General features: G+C 35.4%; 2 protein-coding genes across 3 annotated transcripts in view; both read right to left on the reverse strand.

Moving 5' to 3' along the window:
* Nucleotides 1-3,412: 3,412 nt before the first annotated feature.
* Nucleotides 3,413-5,260, reverse strand: LOC123722324. The gene has a single exon (XM_045683794.1). It carries the CDS (start codon nt 5,258-5,260, stop codon nt 3,446-3,448), a length of 1,815 nt encoding a protein of 604 aa, XP_045539750.1. The 3' UTR covers nt 3,413-3,445.
* A 6,505-nt stretch (nt 5,261-11,765) lies between these two features.
* Nucleotides 11,766-14,938, reverse strand: part of LOC106713592 (transmembrane protein 208) — a 29,560-nt gene continuing 26,387 nt past the window's right edge. For both annotated transcript variants that reach the window (XM_045683691.1, XM_045683690.1), the window contains exons 10-14: nt 14,453-14,562; nt 13,850-13,980; nt 13,324-13,527; nt 12,733-12,975; nt 11,766-12,004 (exon numbers count right to left, since the gene is read on the reverse strand). In XM_045683691.1, the coding sequence (XP_045539647.1) occupies nt 11,855-12,004; nt 12,733-12,975; nt 13,324-13,527; nt 13,850-13,980; nt 14,453-14,562 (838 nt within the window). In that variant the 3' untranslated portion in view covers nt 11,766-11,854. The remainder of the gene's footprint in view (nt 12,005-12,732; nt 12,976-13,323; nt 13,528-13,849; nt 13,981-14,452; nt 14,563-14,938) is intronic.

Raw genomic sequence — 14,938 nt, forward strand, 5'->3', positions numbered from 1 at the left:
AATTCATATAGGAAATTATTAATTGTATGTAATGCCAAAGTCAAAAGTCTTGTACACTTTTTTCTTCTTTTTTTTTAAGGCAAAACATCTTTTGGCGTCCTCAAAACATTCTATAATGTCACGAATAATTATAAAATATTTAATTTTGCTTTGTTAGTGCCAAAAAATATAGATAATAAGTTTCTACATGTTATGGTTGTAATTAAGAGATTTACCGTTGGTTTCTGAGACTAAGATCTTTGGTATAAAACATATTGTCATCCGTGTCATCTTTGACAAAACATAACAATATATTACGTGGATTTTGGTATAATAATCCGCGGTGAAAAACTTATCCATATATTTAATAACAATGTATTGTCTGTATGTAAAATAAAAAAAAAATAATTTGTCAAATTTCTGTCTGTCCGAAAGTTTGAGTTTTTTTAAGTAAACTCTGAAATGACTACACTAATTTTGACAGGACTCAACAGAAAGTTGCTTATGTATGCGAGTAATCTAGGTTCTTATTTTTTAATAACATGCTGATTAAATTGCGATCTAGTTTAAAATAGGATACTATTTGTGAACTAATATTGAATCATTTACATCTCAAATAATGTTCATGTTTTTAACAAGAAACCTACGACTGAATTCAACTAACAAAATTCAACTGTTGTTTTTTTGGTTGTATTTAATTTGAAATTTGCATTTTTTTATTTTATAATTTGTATTTATGTCAGTATTAATATTTGAAATGTCCGATAATGTTTGAAAATGACAATTATTTAATTTCTTTTTTTTTGTTTTAAATTGGTGCTAATTTTTAAAATGCGTAATTGTTTTTTTTTGTTGTCATTTTTATAATAGTTATTTTTAGTGGACATTTGGTTAATATGAAAATTAATTATTAGAAATATTTAATTTTTATGAATTCATTTCTGTTTTTACAATTTTCATCACATTATTAATATTCTTTAGATTGTCTGTTAGACTTTTTGTGTTTAAAAATTGTAGTAATCTTCGTGATGTTAGTGTTTTATTGTCTTTGTCTGATTTAATTTTTTTTTTTTTGTGAAATTATTACATAATTTAAAATAAGCGCTGGCGCATTGAAATCTGTAATAATTGTGCACAGATTTAAGCTGCTTTTGCTTACATTGGAACTTCAATGTTGTGACTCATGTATATGTCCCTTTCATTCTCTTCGACAAAAAAGAGACAACAATAGTAATACAAGTCACGGCAGTGGAATTCTTTGGTAATGCTTATTTGTACTTTTTTTCGTTAAATTCACTTATAGCGAAGTGTGGTTGTAATTTCTGTACAGTAGTTTGTTGTTTATTTCTCGCTAAATAATAAATGAATCCATTAAACTTGACATAAACTAGAGGCGAGGCGCGACGGGCGCAGAGCTTGTAGTCGGAGACCTACCCGCAGACTGCCTTGTTGGACTTGATCCGATGTTTTGGTAAAATATAAAAGCAAAATATATGTGTTTTTATTACTATAAATTGTTTTATTTCACACATTTTATGCAGAATCGCAACACGATGGTAACATTTGATTACCGAAATTGGTAAATAAAATATCAAAAATGTATTTAAGTGACATCAATATATCACGTATTCCTATACATTTACCGTGGATTTCTGAAATCAAAATCTACATTTATAACATTCTCTTTTTTTTAAATGATATGACGATATGTTATATGCTGAGATTTTGGCCTCAGAAACCCACGGTTAGACTATTCTAGTAACGACATCGCTAAAGCATTACTTTACTAATCTATGTGCAAATTTAGTAACGGTTCCGCGACTTTAACTGCCCTCACTACACAGACATTGATTTATGCAGGAATAAAAAATCATTTTACCAGTTAAATCTATCTATTATATAAAAGAAAGTCGTGTTAGTTACACTATTTATAACTCAAGAACGGCTGAATCGATTTGACTGAAAATTGGTGGGCAGGTAGCTTAGAACCAGGAAACGGACATAGGATAATTTTTACCCCGTTTTCTATTTTTTATTCCGCGCGGACAAAGTCGCGGGTAAAAGCTAGTATATATATAAAAAAGTCGCGTTAGTAACACTATTTATAACTCAAGATCGGTCGAACTGATTTAGCTGAAAATTGATGGGGAGGTAGCTTAGAACTAGGAGACGGGACATAGGAACTTTTTTATCTTGTGTGCATTTTTTTTATTCCGCGCGGACGGAGTCGCGGGTAAAAGCTAGTAATTAATAAATTCTCAAAGAAATGTTTTAAACTGAATAAAAATTTCATCTAATTTCCTTACTTTTGTGTTCAATAAATGATTTAATGAAGGGTTAGAAAAAAAAACAAACTATAGTTAATAAAATTTATTAATAAACAAAATTAAACATAATTATTTATATTATACAGTCTAACCTGGATATGCGAGAGGTCTGAACTTCCATAAGCAAGCATAAGAAAAAAATATCGCGGTATATTAGATTCTCGCTTATCCCGGTTTGACTGTATATCATTCGTATATACCGAAACTAAGTTATTAATAATGGCACTTATTTATATTTTATTCCATCTTTTTGTTTAACAATTCTGGACTTCATGACTGTCATAAGAAAGGACAAGCAATAATAATAATTAAATTTAAATCCTAATTTTTTAACCTTTAGTTAAATTATATAATTTTTCACAATATTTTAGAAACTCATTAGATTCATAAACATTTAAAAATAAAGCCTTTTGTTTGGGAGAAATTTTTTTAGTGTTGTCATTTGTAAAACTAAAAAATAATTCAAAAATTAACTTTTAATTTAACGTCAAACTTGTATAAAACATTCCATCTACAAGATATATAGATATTTAAGATATAAAACGTATATAATCCTTATTTACCTTTTATATCTTTTTGCGAAAATAAAAAATAATTTAGTCATATAAAGTACATTGTTAATTACACGTAAAAAAAATATTAATTATAATATAATAGTAGCGTTTTACCTGAAATAAAACGCATATTAAAATACTTACCTAACTGGAAGCTTTATTATGAGAGAGCATTTCCGTTTCCGTCGAATTTCTACCAGTTTTTCGTACTTTCAAGGGATGTTTCCGGCTAAGTGGCGCCACCTGGCGGTTGGCCGCCATTTTATTTTCTTTAAAATATGACGTGCCATTTTGGATCATTGGCTTTGTTTACACCAGGCAGAATTAAAGTGAAAGCTTCCAGTTAGGTAAGTATTTTAATATGCGTTTTATTTCAGGTAAAACGCTACTATTAAACAACTTGACCGTAACTGGAAGCTTTATTATGAGATCTGTTTGTTATCGCCTGGTGACGCCACTGTAAAAGGTTTATATTATGCTTATAAACGCCAATGTGAGTTAGGATGAAAATGAAAAATATTATCTATATATTAATCAGGAATTTTTTATTTCTTTCAATCAATTTTATCAATAAATAATCATTAATTAGTTCGCCGGTGTGAATAATTGTGCTACATTTTGAGAATCTTGTGTTTTCATTACTTCTCGTCTATAGAACTTGTGAAATGTATTAGCTGATCGCCAGTTTCCACGAGTCAGGATTTCATCAATTGGAGTATTCTCCAGCCAATTTTTGGAGGCTACAGCTGACCGAACACTTCCTGGCGTGGCTGTTATGCCAGCTTCCTTAAATAGAGTCTTTATCCAGCCTGAAATAACTGTTCGTGAAGCGGGTTTTGCAATCCCTCTTACTGTAATAAAAAGTTTAAATGATTTTGCAGTATCACGTCTTTCATTTAGCAATGCTACAGTCTTCTCTACCCAAAATACAGGATTCAGATTACGATTATTTGTGTTTGAAATCAATTTCCAACCAGACTGTCTGTAATCATTATTGTCAGTTTTTGAACCAAATTCCGGCCAAAATACTACACTATGTTCAGCCATAACAAAATGCTCAGGATCTACTCTAAGCAAGGTGAGGTCATGTACACGCCTTCCTGAACACAATAGTAATAAGAGTGCTGTATGCCGTGAAGTCTGATATACATTATTTATGTCTATAGTGTAGTTGGCTAAAAAGGAAGATAATTTACTAACATCCCAAATAGGTGCTTTGGAAATCTTTGGAACTTTAAGAGCGATTGATTTACAGATGTGCTTTACAAGAACATGTGAGCTTAACTGACTCGATGTTTCTGAATTACATAAGGTAGAAACTACTGACTTATGTAGTAGTATAGTGTTATACGATAATTTATGTATTAAATATAAATCTGATAAAAATTGTGCTAGTTGCGCACCAGTGGGGTTTTTCGGGTTAACGTTTTTATCCTTACACCATAAAGTCCAACGTTTCCAAGCCACCTCGTAAGTTTTTAAGGTTGATTTACGCCAAGAGTTTTTAAGCAATGATAGCTGATCAATGTTCCATGATTTTATAGCTTCAGTCCACCCCCACATCTCCAAACTTCGAGCGTCATGGATTCTACTTTCTGCGGTGGAAGCCCCGTTGATGTGTCGATCAGACGATTGTGCAAATTGTTCAGAGTGAACGGGGCTTCGAGGGATCGGGCTTTGAGGTCTGCGCGCCAAAACACTCTCTCCCACCGTGGAACTACTATCAAGAATATTCCTGTTGACTGATTCAGGTGTGCCAGAACTTTGGGGATTAAGAACGGCGGGGGAAATACCCACGCAAGTGGATAGTCCCATGGAACACTGAACGCATCGTGAAAGAGAGCTTGGTGATCGTTCAAATCCCGAGAGACATAATTGTACACTACGTGAGCAGTTTTCGAAGCGAATAAATCTATCACTGGAGTACCCCATTTCGCAAACACCATTTCCGCACAGGTCGGTAGTAGGTGCCACTCTGGAGGTTGACGGTGACGCGAAAGGTGGTCGGCATGATTGTTGTACTTGCCCGGAATGTAGTGAATGCTGAAGTGTATTTTGTGATGGTCTAATAATTTCAAAATTTGGTAAGTTATGTTCATTAGTGATATGGATTTCGTACCTCCTTCTTTCCGTAATTGAGCGACTGCAGTCTTGTTGTCGCACTGTATGAGCAGCGAGCTGTGCTTCAATAAATGAACATGGGTCTGGAGGGCGTGTAAAATGGCCAGCATCTCTTTCTGATTCGAGTGTAGCCGTTGTTCTTCTTGGGACCAGCTTCCCCAGATCGCTAGGTCTTTCAGTTGTGCCCCCCAAGCTAGGTCTGAAGCATCTGTTGCCAGAAAATGAATTGGAGGAGGGTAATGTAAAGGTGTTGACAATTGGCAGTTCGCTTTCCACCATTCCAGTTCCTTGATGACATTTTCTGGCAGATGATAGGCTTTCTGCGACGTTTTGGGCAGCGAGTTCAGGAACATTAACATTTGTCGATGGTGAAGTCGACCTCGTGGTACAACAAAACTTGCAAAATTTAATAGCCCTATTGTTTTTTGTAGTTCTTTTACACTTGCTTTTCTTTGCTCTAAAATCAGACTTACTTTTGTAACGATGGTGACTGCCTTTTCCTTTGGAAGAACTTTTTGATTGAGCCAGGGGCTCCATTGTATGCCTAGATAAATTATGCTCCTCTGGGGACTTAGAACTGATTTTTCGAAATTGATTTGCCAGCCTAAGCTCTGAAGAGTTTGTATTGCGAGCTTGACGTGGTCTTGAAGTGTGTGTGCGCTTTGATGTGCTATCAAAAAATCGTCTAGGTAGACTAGAACTCTTATGTTCCATTTTTCTCGTAATGCATGAGCCACCCAATTTGTGAGAATTGAAAATGTTTTCGGAGCTGTGCTGAGGCCAAATGGTAGGCAAGTCATCTCTAGCAATTCTTGATTGTAAACGATCCGAAGGAAGCGTCTTTGTGACTTGTTTACTTTGAGGTGAAAATACGCCTGAGATAAATCTATCTTGCACATCCAATCCTGAGGTTGTAGAAAGTCTGGCACGCGGTGCATGTTTATTAGGTGGAACGGTTTGGTCAGTATGTATTTGTTGAGCGCTTTGAGATTGAATATAGGTCGGGCTGATCCGTCCGGCTTGGGCACCAGGAACAGAGGAGAAACGAAGCTTGGTGAGAGCGGTGCTACTTCTAAAATACCCTGTTTTTTCATCTTCTCTACAATTGCTGACATTTCTTCTGAGAAATGAGTTTGAAAGGGGCCTTTCATTATTTGTGGGTATACAAGGGGTGGCTTTTGAAAAAATGGTATGTGTATATGATAAAAACATTTAGAATGAAATTAACTTTTTGTAGAAGCGTATATTGAGAAACATGAATAGAAAAGACAACTAAAAATACAATGACATTAAGAATGTGTTCTTTTTTCTATATTTTAAATTCTTCTTTTTTCTTAATGCCATTTCACCAAAAATATGTAAAATCTCCTTGAACATACCGGCCACCAAAAGACTACTAGTCTTTTCAATAACCGAAGACCGGCCACCGTGAGGGAGAATCTAAAAATGTTGTCTTCTGTAACGATCGTTTAAAGGACTCAATCCTCTTTGCACTTCACCGTTACATCTCATACTAAATGCTAGTTATTCAGCTCCTGTGTATTCTCTCCTCTTCTGTAATGATAATTGCTCTCATATTCGGTGGTGGAAACTCTAGTGTTTTGTGCTAATCTTCTTGGAGGTGCTGAATAATTTCTAAAACTCTGCTGTAAATGTTCTTCGTTTGTTGTTACTATATTCTGCTTTAATGTGTTGTTACTTTCTCAATTGTACAGATGAAATCTGTGCTATCACTTCGTGTATCCTCAAACTCTTATAACTGCGTATCTTGCAAATGCTGCAATGAATTCTGATTTCATCTTCTAAATATTTGTATTGTTCTGCTCTTGCTAATTATTCATCTTCTTCTTGCTCAAATTATGTAAATATACTCTTTTATCTGCAAATCAGTGTGTTTCTAATTCTCCCTTAAATCTGATTTCAGACATCATTTCTTTCTTAAAGTTTTAGTTTCTATTTACATTTCTCATATCATTGTAACTTACTCATCTCTATACTTAGTCATTTGATTAACTTATACTAAAAAATGTTCACTATATAATCTCAATTGAAAATCAGCAACTTCATAACTAAGTATAGCTGTCATGATATAAGACGTCATACAGCTAAATGAATCGAATGAATGTGAATATCTGACAATATGTGACTTTACTAATATGATAGAGAAATCCAGGTAAGTGGAATGGACTGTATCTTGAAAATTGTAGTGTTCTCTATCTTAGAATCTTAAATAGTTTAATCACTTCTGAATCTCAAAACTCCAATAAAAGAGTGCTGCTGCATTGAAAATGTTGACTTACTTGTATTGCTCTAAAGATTGTTCTGATTCATCGCGCCAAGCGATGCTTCTTGTGTTCTTCAGCGATCTCAACTGTAACATTGTGTAATATCTCCTAATAATTATTTCTGTGTCATTTCCATCTAAGAAGTGCGCAAGTCTTTCGCTGAGGAATCGTCGAACTCTTATTTGTGTCGGTCTCTCATTAATTGCATGATGTTGTAAATATAGTGAAACAGTTGTTTCCTCATTTGTCTTTCACCGCGTGGTCTAACTTAGATACTCTATGATACTGTTCTCCACTTTTAGAGTATGTGAATTTGTAAATACTTTACTAAATGCTTAAATCGTCGAACGACTCGATGGTACCACACGTTGTATTTTCTTCTACAAATTTTTTGAAAATAACTTACTGATTAACTTCCGTTGTTATCTCCTTTTATTATTGTCTTGTAAATTACCTTCCTCATCTTTTGTTAATGTTCCCGTAGTGTTGCTTAAGTCTCATTCTGCCTACGAAAACTTCTGGAATAAATCTCGACTACTTATGTGTATGTATACTCTATCTCTCACAATAAACTCTTTAATATAATGATGTCATAAGTATTTCTTATATGTTGTGATTTTCTAATATTGTAAGTGCACTTTTATTTGTGTTGCTCTCTCTGTCTCGCTTTCTCTCTCTATGCCATGCTTGTTCTGACCTGTGTGACTCACTCGATAGACTCATTCCATACGAGTGAACTATGCCTGTCTCCTTGTCAAATATACCATTATTGTATGACCTCAGTCCTCAGCTTAAAGTAATGGTACCTCACTTTTTAAGAAACAGGTGGACCCTTTATTCCACATCATGAAAAAAGGGCTGTGACAGGGCAAAAGCAATGCAATGACATCTAGGTGGAAGGTTGTATATTGCGTCTTACCGCACTCTTAACTCATCTTACCTTCACCTATGTTTGTTACCTCGATTTGTCATCTATCCTTTTTACCGAGACTGACTACTCGGTAATAAACGAGGCCTGTGTGTCCTGGTCATGTAGAGCGCTAACGACGTGTGAATGGTCTGTCTGTAAAAACATCTGTTAGTGCTGTTGTATACAATAACATATTGACCAGGCTGCATTGTACAGGAGAAGTGTGGTGTTACTAATTAATTCTTCTCCTTCGGGTCTTTTGTTTTCCTGCTGTTGTATTCATGTTCTCCCAATATATCTACTTCCAGGGTGTGTGACTGTCTGCTGTTTCAAATTAATATTTTACAAGATGTGAGTTTCTTACTTAATGAATAATACTGAGCGGTTGCTTAAAATGCTTTCTTGTTTCATTGTGTTTAACTTATGTATGGTTCTTGTAAAGTAATATGTTTGATAGCATTATTGATTGTGATATCTTACAATTCTTCTGTAGTAAACTGAGCTATCAATTCTTCTTAAGGAAACGTGTAAGAATACAATTGGCAACATACCGCTTATAATCCGAATACTTCTTAAGAATAGTCCAGGTTTCTGCAACTTCTCGACTTACTTGTTCTGTTTCAGGCAATGTTTATTTCTTCCTTAGACTATGTAAATATGATTAATAAGCTTCCGTATTATTGCTGACTGAGACATCTTAAAAATTGCAAAAATTGTTCTTAAAAGCGTTATTTATTACCACTCAACAGTATCCATTGGCTTGTAAAATATACGGCTCGAATCGGACCAAAATGTATATGATAAAAACATTTAGAATGAAATTAACTTTTTGTAGAAGCGTATATTGAGAAACATGAATAGAAAAGACAACTAAAAATACAATGACATTAAGAATGTGTTCTTTTTTCTATATTTTAAATTCTTCTTTTTTCTTAATGCCATTTCACCAAAAATATGTAAAATCTCCTTGAACAGTATGCGATACCCTTGGATTAGTTTTATTATGATTTCTGGTGCCTCCATTTTCTTCCATTGCTGATGATATTGCGCTAACTGACCTGCCCGAAACCGTCTCGAGTCATTGTCTATTAGATCTATTTTGAGTTCCTCTGGAACCTCTTTGTGTATTTGCACGTCCTTTGTTACCTCCACGATCGGGCCGCGAGCCTCGGTTGTGAAATGAACCACGCCCATTGTTGTTATTCGATGTTGGGTGACTTCTAGGAGGGTAGTTAACATTGTGGCATACACCCCGCGAGGGTGAGCTATAAGCATGCATTTGTGAGCATGGTTCATGGTAGCTATGTTGAGTTCCACGCGATGAAACTACCGATCTCCGTGCGCCATGCCCCCGCGAGGGGCGGCTATTAGATTGGTTAGATTTTGCTTGCTGAGAACCATCACTTTTTAGAGGCCAAAATGCTTTGCGGACCCCACCGGCTTTTTCGAGCGTCGATGTAAAAGGTTCTGAATCAAATATGTAAGATGTAGATGGTGGTATTCTGTTCAAAGCCGCTTTGACCAAAGGATCTCTAACCTGACTTGTTATTGATTCGCGGCGCATTTCAATGCTTTCAGCTCTATGGCCACAAACCAATTGTAAGAGGTCGGATGAAACTTTGCAAAAATCGCCTTTACAAAATAGTTGGTCAACCTTGCTACTCAAATTATCGAAGTCAAGATTATTTGTATTCTTAGCCCATGAAAGTAGACCATGAATGGCTTCCTGCATAGACTCTTTTTGTTTGAGTATGCAGTATGTAATGGCGGCATATGATTTATCAGCGTAAGCGAGGTGACGTGAGGTATCGAATGTTTTTACCTCCTCGTTTATTTCAAGGTCTGTAAAACCTGGAGTATGATTATACAGCTTTTGTGTTTCCGCATATCTAACGTCGGACCATGAGGCGCTACCTAATCGCTGTACTTCCAATAACTTTATTAAGAAACCTTCAGATGTTTTTGGAATGGATGGTTCTTTTAGTTTAGTTTCGATATCAAAAACCAAATTTGGATTAGAGTCATCGTGTTCCGAATTTATTTCATTATAATCTTGATCAAGCTGCTGATAAAGTTCGTCACTTCCGGTATGAATTGACACATTGTCATTACATGCAGTGTTAAAATTATTAAAAGTAACGATTTTTCGAAGCTCACCCATTTCCTTGAATAACTTGTCCATCAATTGTTTTGAATGCTTGCCACGCTTACTTTTCTTATGCTTGTGGCGACAGGACCACCTTCGTTTGTTGTCCGACGAGGATGAGCTTGTAGAACTGCTGTTGCTGCTGTTACTGGAGCTGCTGCGTCTCCGCTTGTTGGCCTCTCCACTAGGACCGGCCACAGCCTGTGGCTCAGGTGTTAAGGTCTTCTCATTCATTACTGCAAACGAATTTTGTTAGACTATCTTTTAGACTTCATTATATTTAAAAGAGTACGATTTAAAATTATTAACTGGTAAATATGTGGTTATATTGAAAATAACTACACAACATATTTGAAACGAACGGCAAAAACCGTTAAAAATCATACACAATTTTAATCACTTACAACTGTAGTATTATAATTGTTGTCACTTACTTACTTTTCTTGTAGTAATTTATTATTTTATTTAAAAAAAAAAAAATTTTGTATTTTAACCACTTTTAAAATTAACAACGTTCGCAGAGACAGACTTGCTGCGTAGTTGTTGCTTCGACGGGAACTCAAACGCCAATGATCCAAAATGGCACGTCATATTTTAAAGAAACTAAAATGGCGGCCAACCGCCAGGTGGCGCCACTTAGCCGGAAACATCCCTTGAAAGTACGAAAAACTGGTAGAAATTCGACGGAAACGGAAATGCTCTCTCATAATAAAGCTTCCAGTTACGGTCAAGTTGTTTAATTAAATATTTTCTTAATAATAATAATATTAAAACATTTTTATGGACTTAATCCGAAGTCCTTATGATTGCATTTTTAAATATTTTTTTAAAATTGTACAACAAAAGTTTTTAATAATTTGAGATTCTAAATTAAATAAACATACAAATAAAATTACATTAATAATATCAAATGCGTATATTTATTAAGAAAATTTAAATATTTTTAAACATAAACCTAATGTTATATTGGACAATTTGAATAAACTGTTTTTAGGACAAATTTATTAATATATGGAGATTTTATATAAAGTTATTTATTTTTACTAACATTATTTTTGGATACACAAAATAGAGCCTATTGTCAAAAAAGATAAAATAAATGAACCCAAATTGTCTTAACATTACAATTATTTCGTATATTTGTATAGATTTTAGTAAATAGTAATTTTTAAATATATTGAGGGCTTATTTTGACTCCGTCTAATTGTATCCTGTACATGAACTTGTACGATGTTCGGAGCCGCAGTATTTCATTGGTGTTATTTGCATTTACAAGCGCATAGTTTAAAAAACAAGTCATAACTAAAATAAAATTATATATTTATAAACACATTTTCAAAGACCCCCAAAAATTTAAATTGACAGAAAAAACTGAATATTTAGTTAGCTATAAATAATAAAATTCTCTTAAGAAAAGGACCCCCAAAATACTTATAGAAAATACTTTGGGGGTCTTAACTTTTTACACTGGATCCGGACCCCCAAAATGCGTGTTTACTGTTGTACTGTATATTTATGTAGTGGTTGTCAGTTTACAATATGACGCAGGGCATGGCACAGCAGAGCGGCAGGCAGACGGGCACTGCGGTCTTCTTCTCGTAGTGCTTCTCCTTGCTGCGAGCACCAGACTCGTACTCGTACATGCCGCGACCTGACGCGTATGCACCGCCACCTTGCATTGCCTAAATAAGTTATAATTTATTAATAACTAGCTTTTACCCGCGACTCCGTCCGCGCGGAATAAAAAATAGAAAACGGGGTAAAAATTATCCTATGTCCTTTTCCTGGTTCTAAGCTACCTGCCCACCAATTTTCAGTCAAATCGATTCAGCCGTTCTTGAGTTATAAATGGTGTAACTAACACGACTATCTTTTATATATATAGAAGATGACTGTTAAAATATATTTGTAATATTAATATATTAAGGCAAAATTTTAAGGTTTATAAAATCTTGTGTGCCGATCCCTCCTGAGTGGGAAAAAGCCTGGGAGTTGATGATAAAAAATGCCAAATTTAAAAAATATTAACGCTAAGTTCTAATTTATTTATACCCGACCTTATTTACTTCTCTTTAAAGAAGTTTTTTTCGACAACGATAATACTCGTTACATACATATTTGTCCTTTTTACAATAAAAACTTGAGAGGTGTGTTGGGACACCCGGATGGAACGAAGTTCCTTTCAATTAATTAGTGAAGGAACCAATGTTTATTCTATGAATAATAAACTTAAGTCTTCACAAGAAGTACATTTTATTTCTATGAATTTTCGTTATATATTGTCACGTCGTTGCCATGGTGATATAGCAAAGTGTCGTGACAACTTTTCGTAAGAATTTTTTCCGTCTAGCCCCCTTTCACAACGCGCGATAAGGAACTTCGTTCCAAAAATAAGAGAGATGTAACTTACACTAGCTTCATATCCCGCGACTTCTTTCTTGGGGGCGAAGGGCGTATGTCCCGGGGGGTAGTACACGGCGGGTCCGGCGACGTTCTTGCTGGACCCCACGGGTGTGGGCTTCATCCCAACGTTGGGCGTGGGCTTCACTCCAGTGTTAGGAGTGGGCGTCGCACTCGTGTGGGAAGTGTCGCGCGTCTCCCGCGTCGACGTCTCTATACGACGTCGTACGCCATCAGTTTGTGTTGGGAATCTCTGGAAATGGTCAAAGAGCACATTTTTAATTTTTGATGTGAAACATCTATAGGCTCACGTGTAAACCGAATTCTTGGCGTGGCGACGCTTGCCGTGGCGACGGGTCACCACGCTATACTGAGGTATACCTACATATGTATACATATATATATATATATATTATTATTATTATTTATTTAATTATAATATTTAATATTTTATGCATATTACTTGTACACACACGATGTTTTTTTATTATTTTTAATTTCTACCTTTCATCTTTGTTTCTTTTATATAATATGAGAAGGATTGTAATGTGTTACACGAGTTTTTAGAAACTATAAGAATAAAATAGTAAATTCAACTTACAGCTTCAGGGAAGTCAGCGAGCAGATCGTCGAGCCTCTTGGGCGGCTGCTGCTCCGAGGGCGAGGGCGTGTGGGGGCGAGGGAAGGGCGCCGGGGAGGAGGCGGGGGAGGGAGAGGGGTGCCTGTGGGGGGCGTGCGGGGGCGGGCTGAGGGTGGAGTTGTGCGAGGAGTAGCTCGTCTCAGAGTATTTATATGTTGTTGGACCCTGTGAAGATTATTATTATCTTTTCAAAGGCGGTTAAATATTAACTTTATTTTTGTCAAAAGAAATATTTAATGTACAATTGTAAGAAAACAATTATCTTACTAATATTATAAATGCGAATGTTAAGATGGATGGATGTTTGAAGTTATCTCCAGAACGGATCAACGGATCTTGATGAAATTTGGCACAGATGTAGAACGTTATTAAGTTTATTTTTAACGCCATGCGGACGGAGTCGCGGGTGGCAGCTAGTTTTACATAAATAGAGAGGTAAATTATTGTTTTGTAATCGTATTTAGAAGACATATATCAATAGACATACATATGGGCCGTGTCCATTGTGCGGCTCTGTGGGCAAGGCGTGGGGCGCGTGGGGCACGTGGGGCACGTGGGGCACGTGGGACTCGTTGGTGGGACTCGGGTACACCATACGTTCATTATTAGTTGTATGTTCTGGAATATATCATACAAATTGTCATACATCATACAAAAATATATCATCTAGAGCGTCGTTGGCTCAGGGGTTAAACACTTGAATTGCAATCTGCAGGTCCTGGGTTCGAATCCCGCCATGTACTAATGTGTTTTTCGATTTTCGATTTACATATGTACATTTGTCCGACGTTCTTACGGTGAAGGAAAACATCGTGATGCTGCACATATCTGAGAAGAAATTCAATGATATATGTGAAGTCAACCCGCACTTGGCCAGTGTTGACTATGACCTATTCACCCCTAACTTGGGGTAGGCTCAGAGACCCTCAGTGGGGACGTATAGTGAGCTGATGATGATGATGATGATACAAAAATAATCATATTTAAATATCTCTTATATTATGAATTATTGTAATGGAAACTATTTTTTTTTAATGTAAAGCCAAGTATCTTTATAATACATATTATTGTTGTTAGTTTATAAACTGACCGTCTGTAGTGAGATGTGTGCGGCTGTAGTGCAGACGAGAGTTGCAGTGAGAGCAATACTGGCAACCTCCCGGCACTGGAGAACCATCTACTGGACGACTCAGTGTTGCCCTAATAATATAAATATGAAAATCAATTAAGTAGTTATCGGATACTGACGAATTAAATCAAATTGGTATTTTAAATTATAATAAAAGTTTAAAAAATAATTTTTATTGGTCCTTCGAGTCAGATGTTTTGATCCTTCGAGCCGGATTTATACTTTTTGAAAGATGTTAAATCAGAATATTATTTTGATGGTCCTATGTATAAGGATCAAAGTAACAAATTGATAATGTTTACTATTTTATTTTAAAAGCTACGTCTAAGTCTAGTTAACAATATGCACTAAACACAAATACACATTTACACGTGTAAACGTGTATTTGCTAAAAGGGCGTATGCGGCATCTTTTTCTATATGGAACATTATGAAACTTTAAGTCCCT

Source organism: Papilio machaon, chromosome 23, assembly GCF_912999745.1.
Source record: "Papilio machaon chromosome 23, ilPapMach1.1, whole genome shotgun sequence".
Taxonomy (NCBI): domain Eukaryota; kingdom Metazoa; phylum Arthropoda; class Insecta; order Lepidoptera; family Papilionidae; genus Papilio; species Papilio machaon.

Bases quoted from the DNA above. Each gene is read 5' to 3' on its own strand.
- LOC123722324 (XM_045683794.1), bottom strand. From the start codon at position 5,260: ATGGTGGAAAGCGAACTGCCAATTGTCAACACCTTTACATTACCCTCC.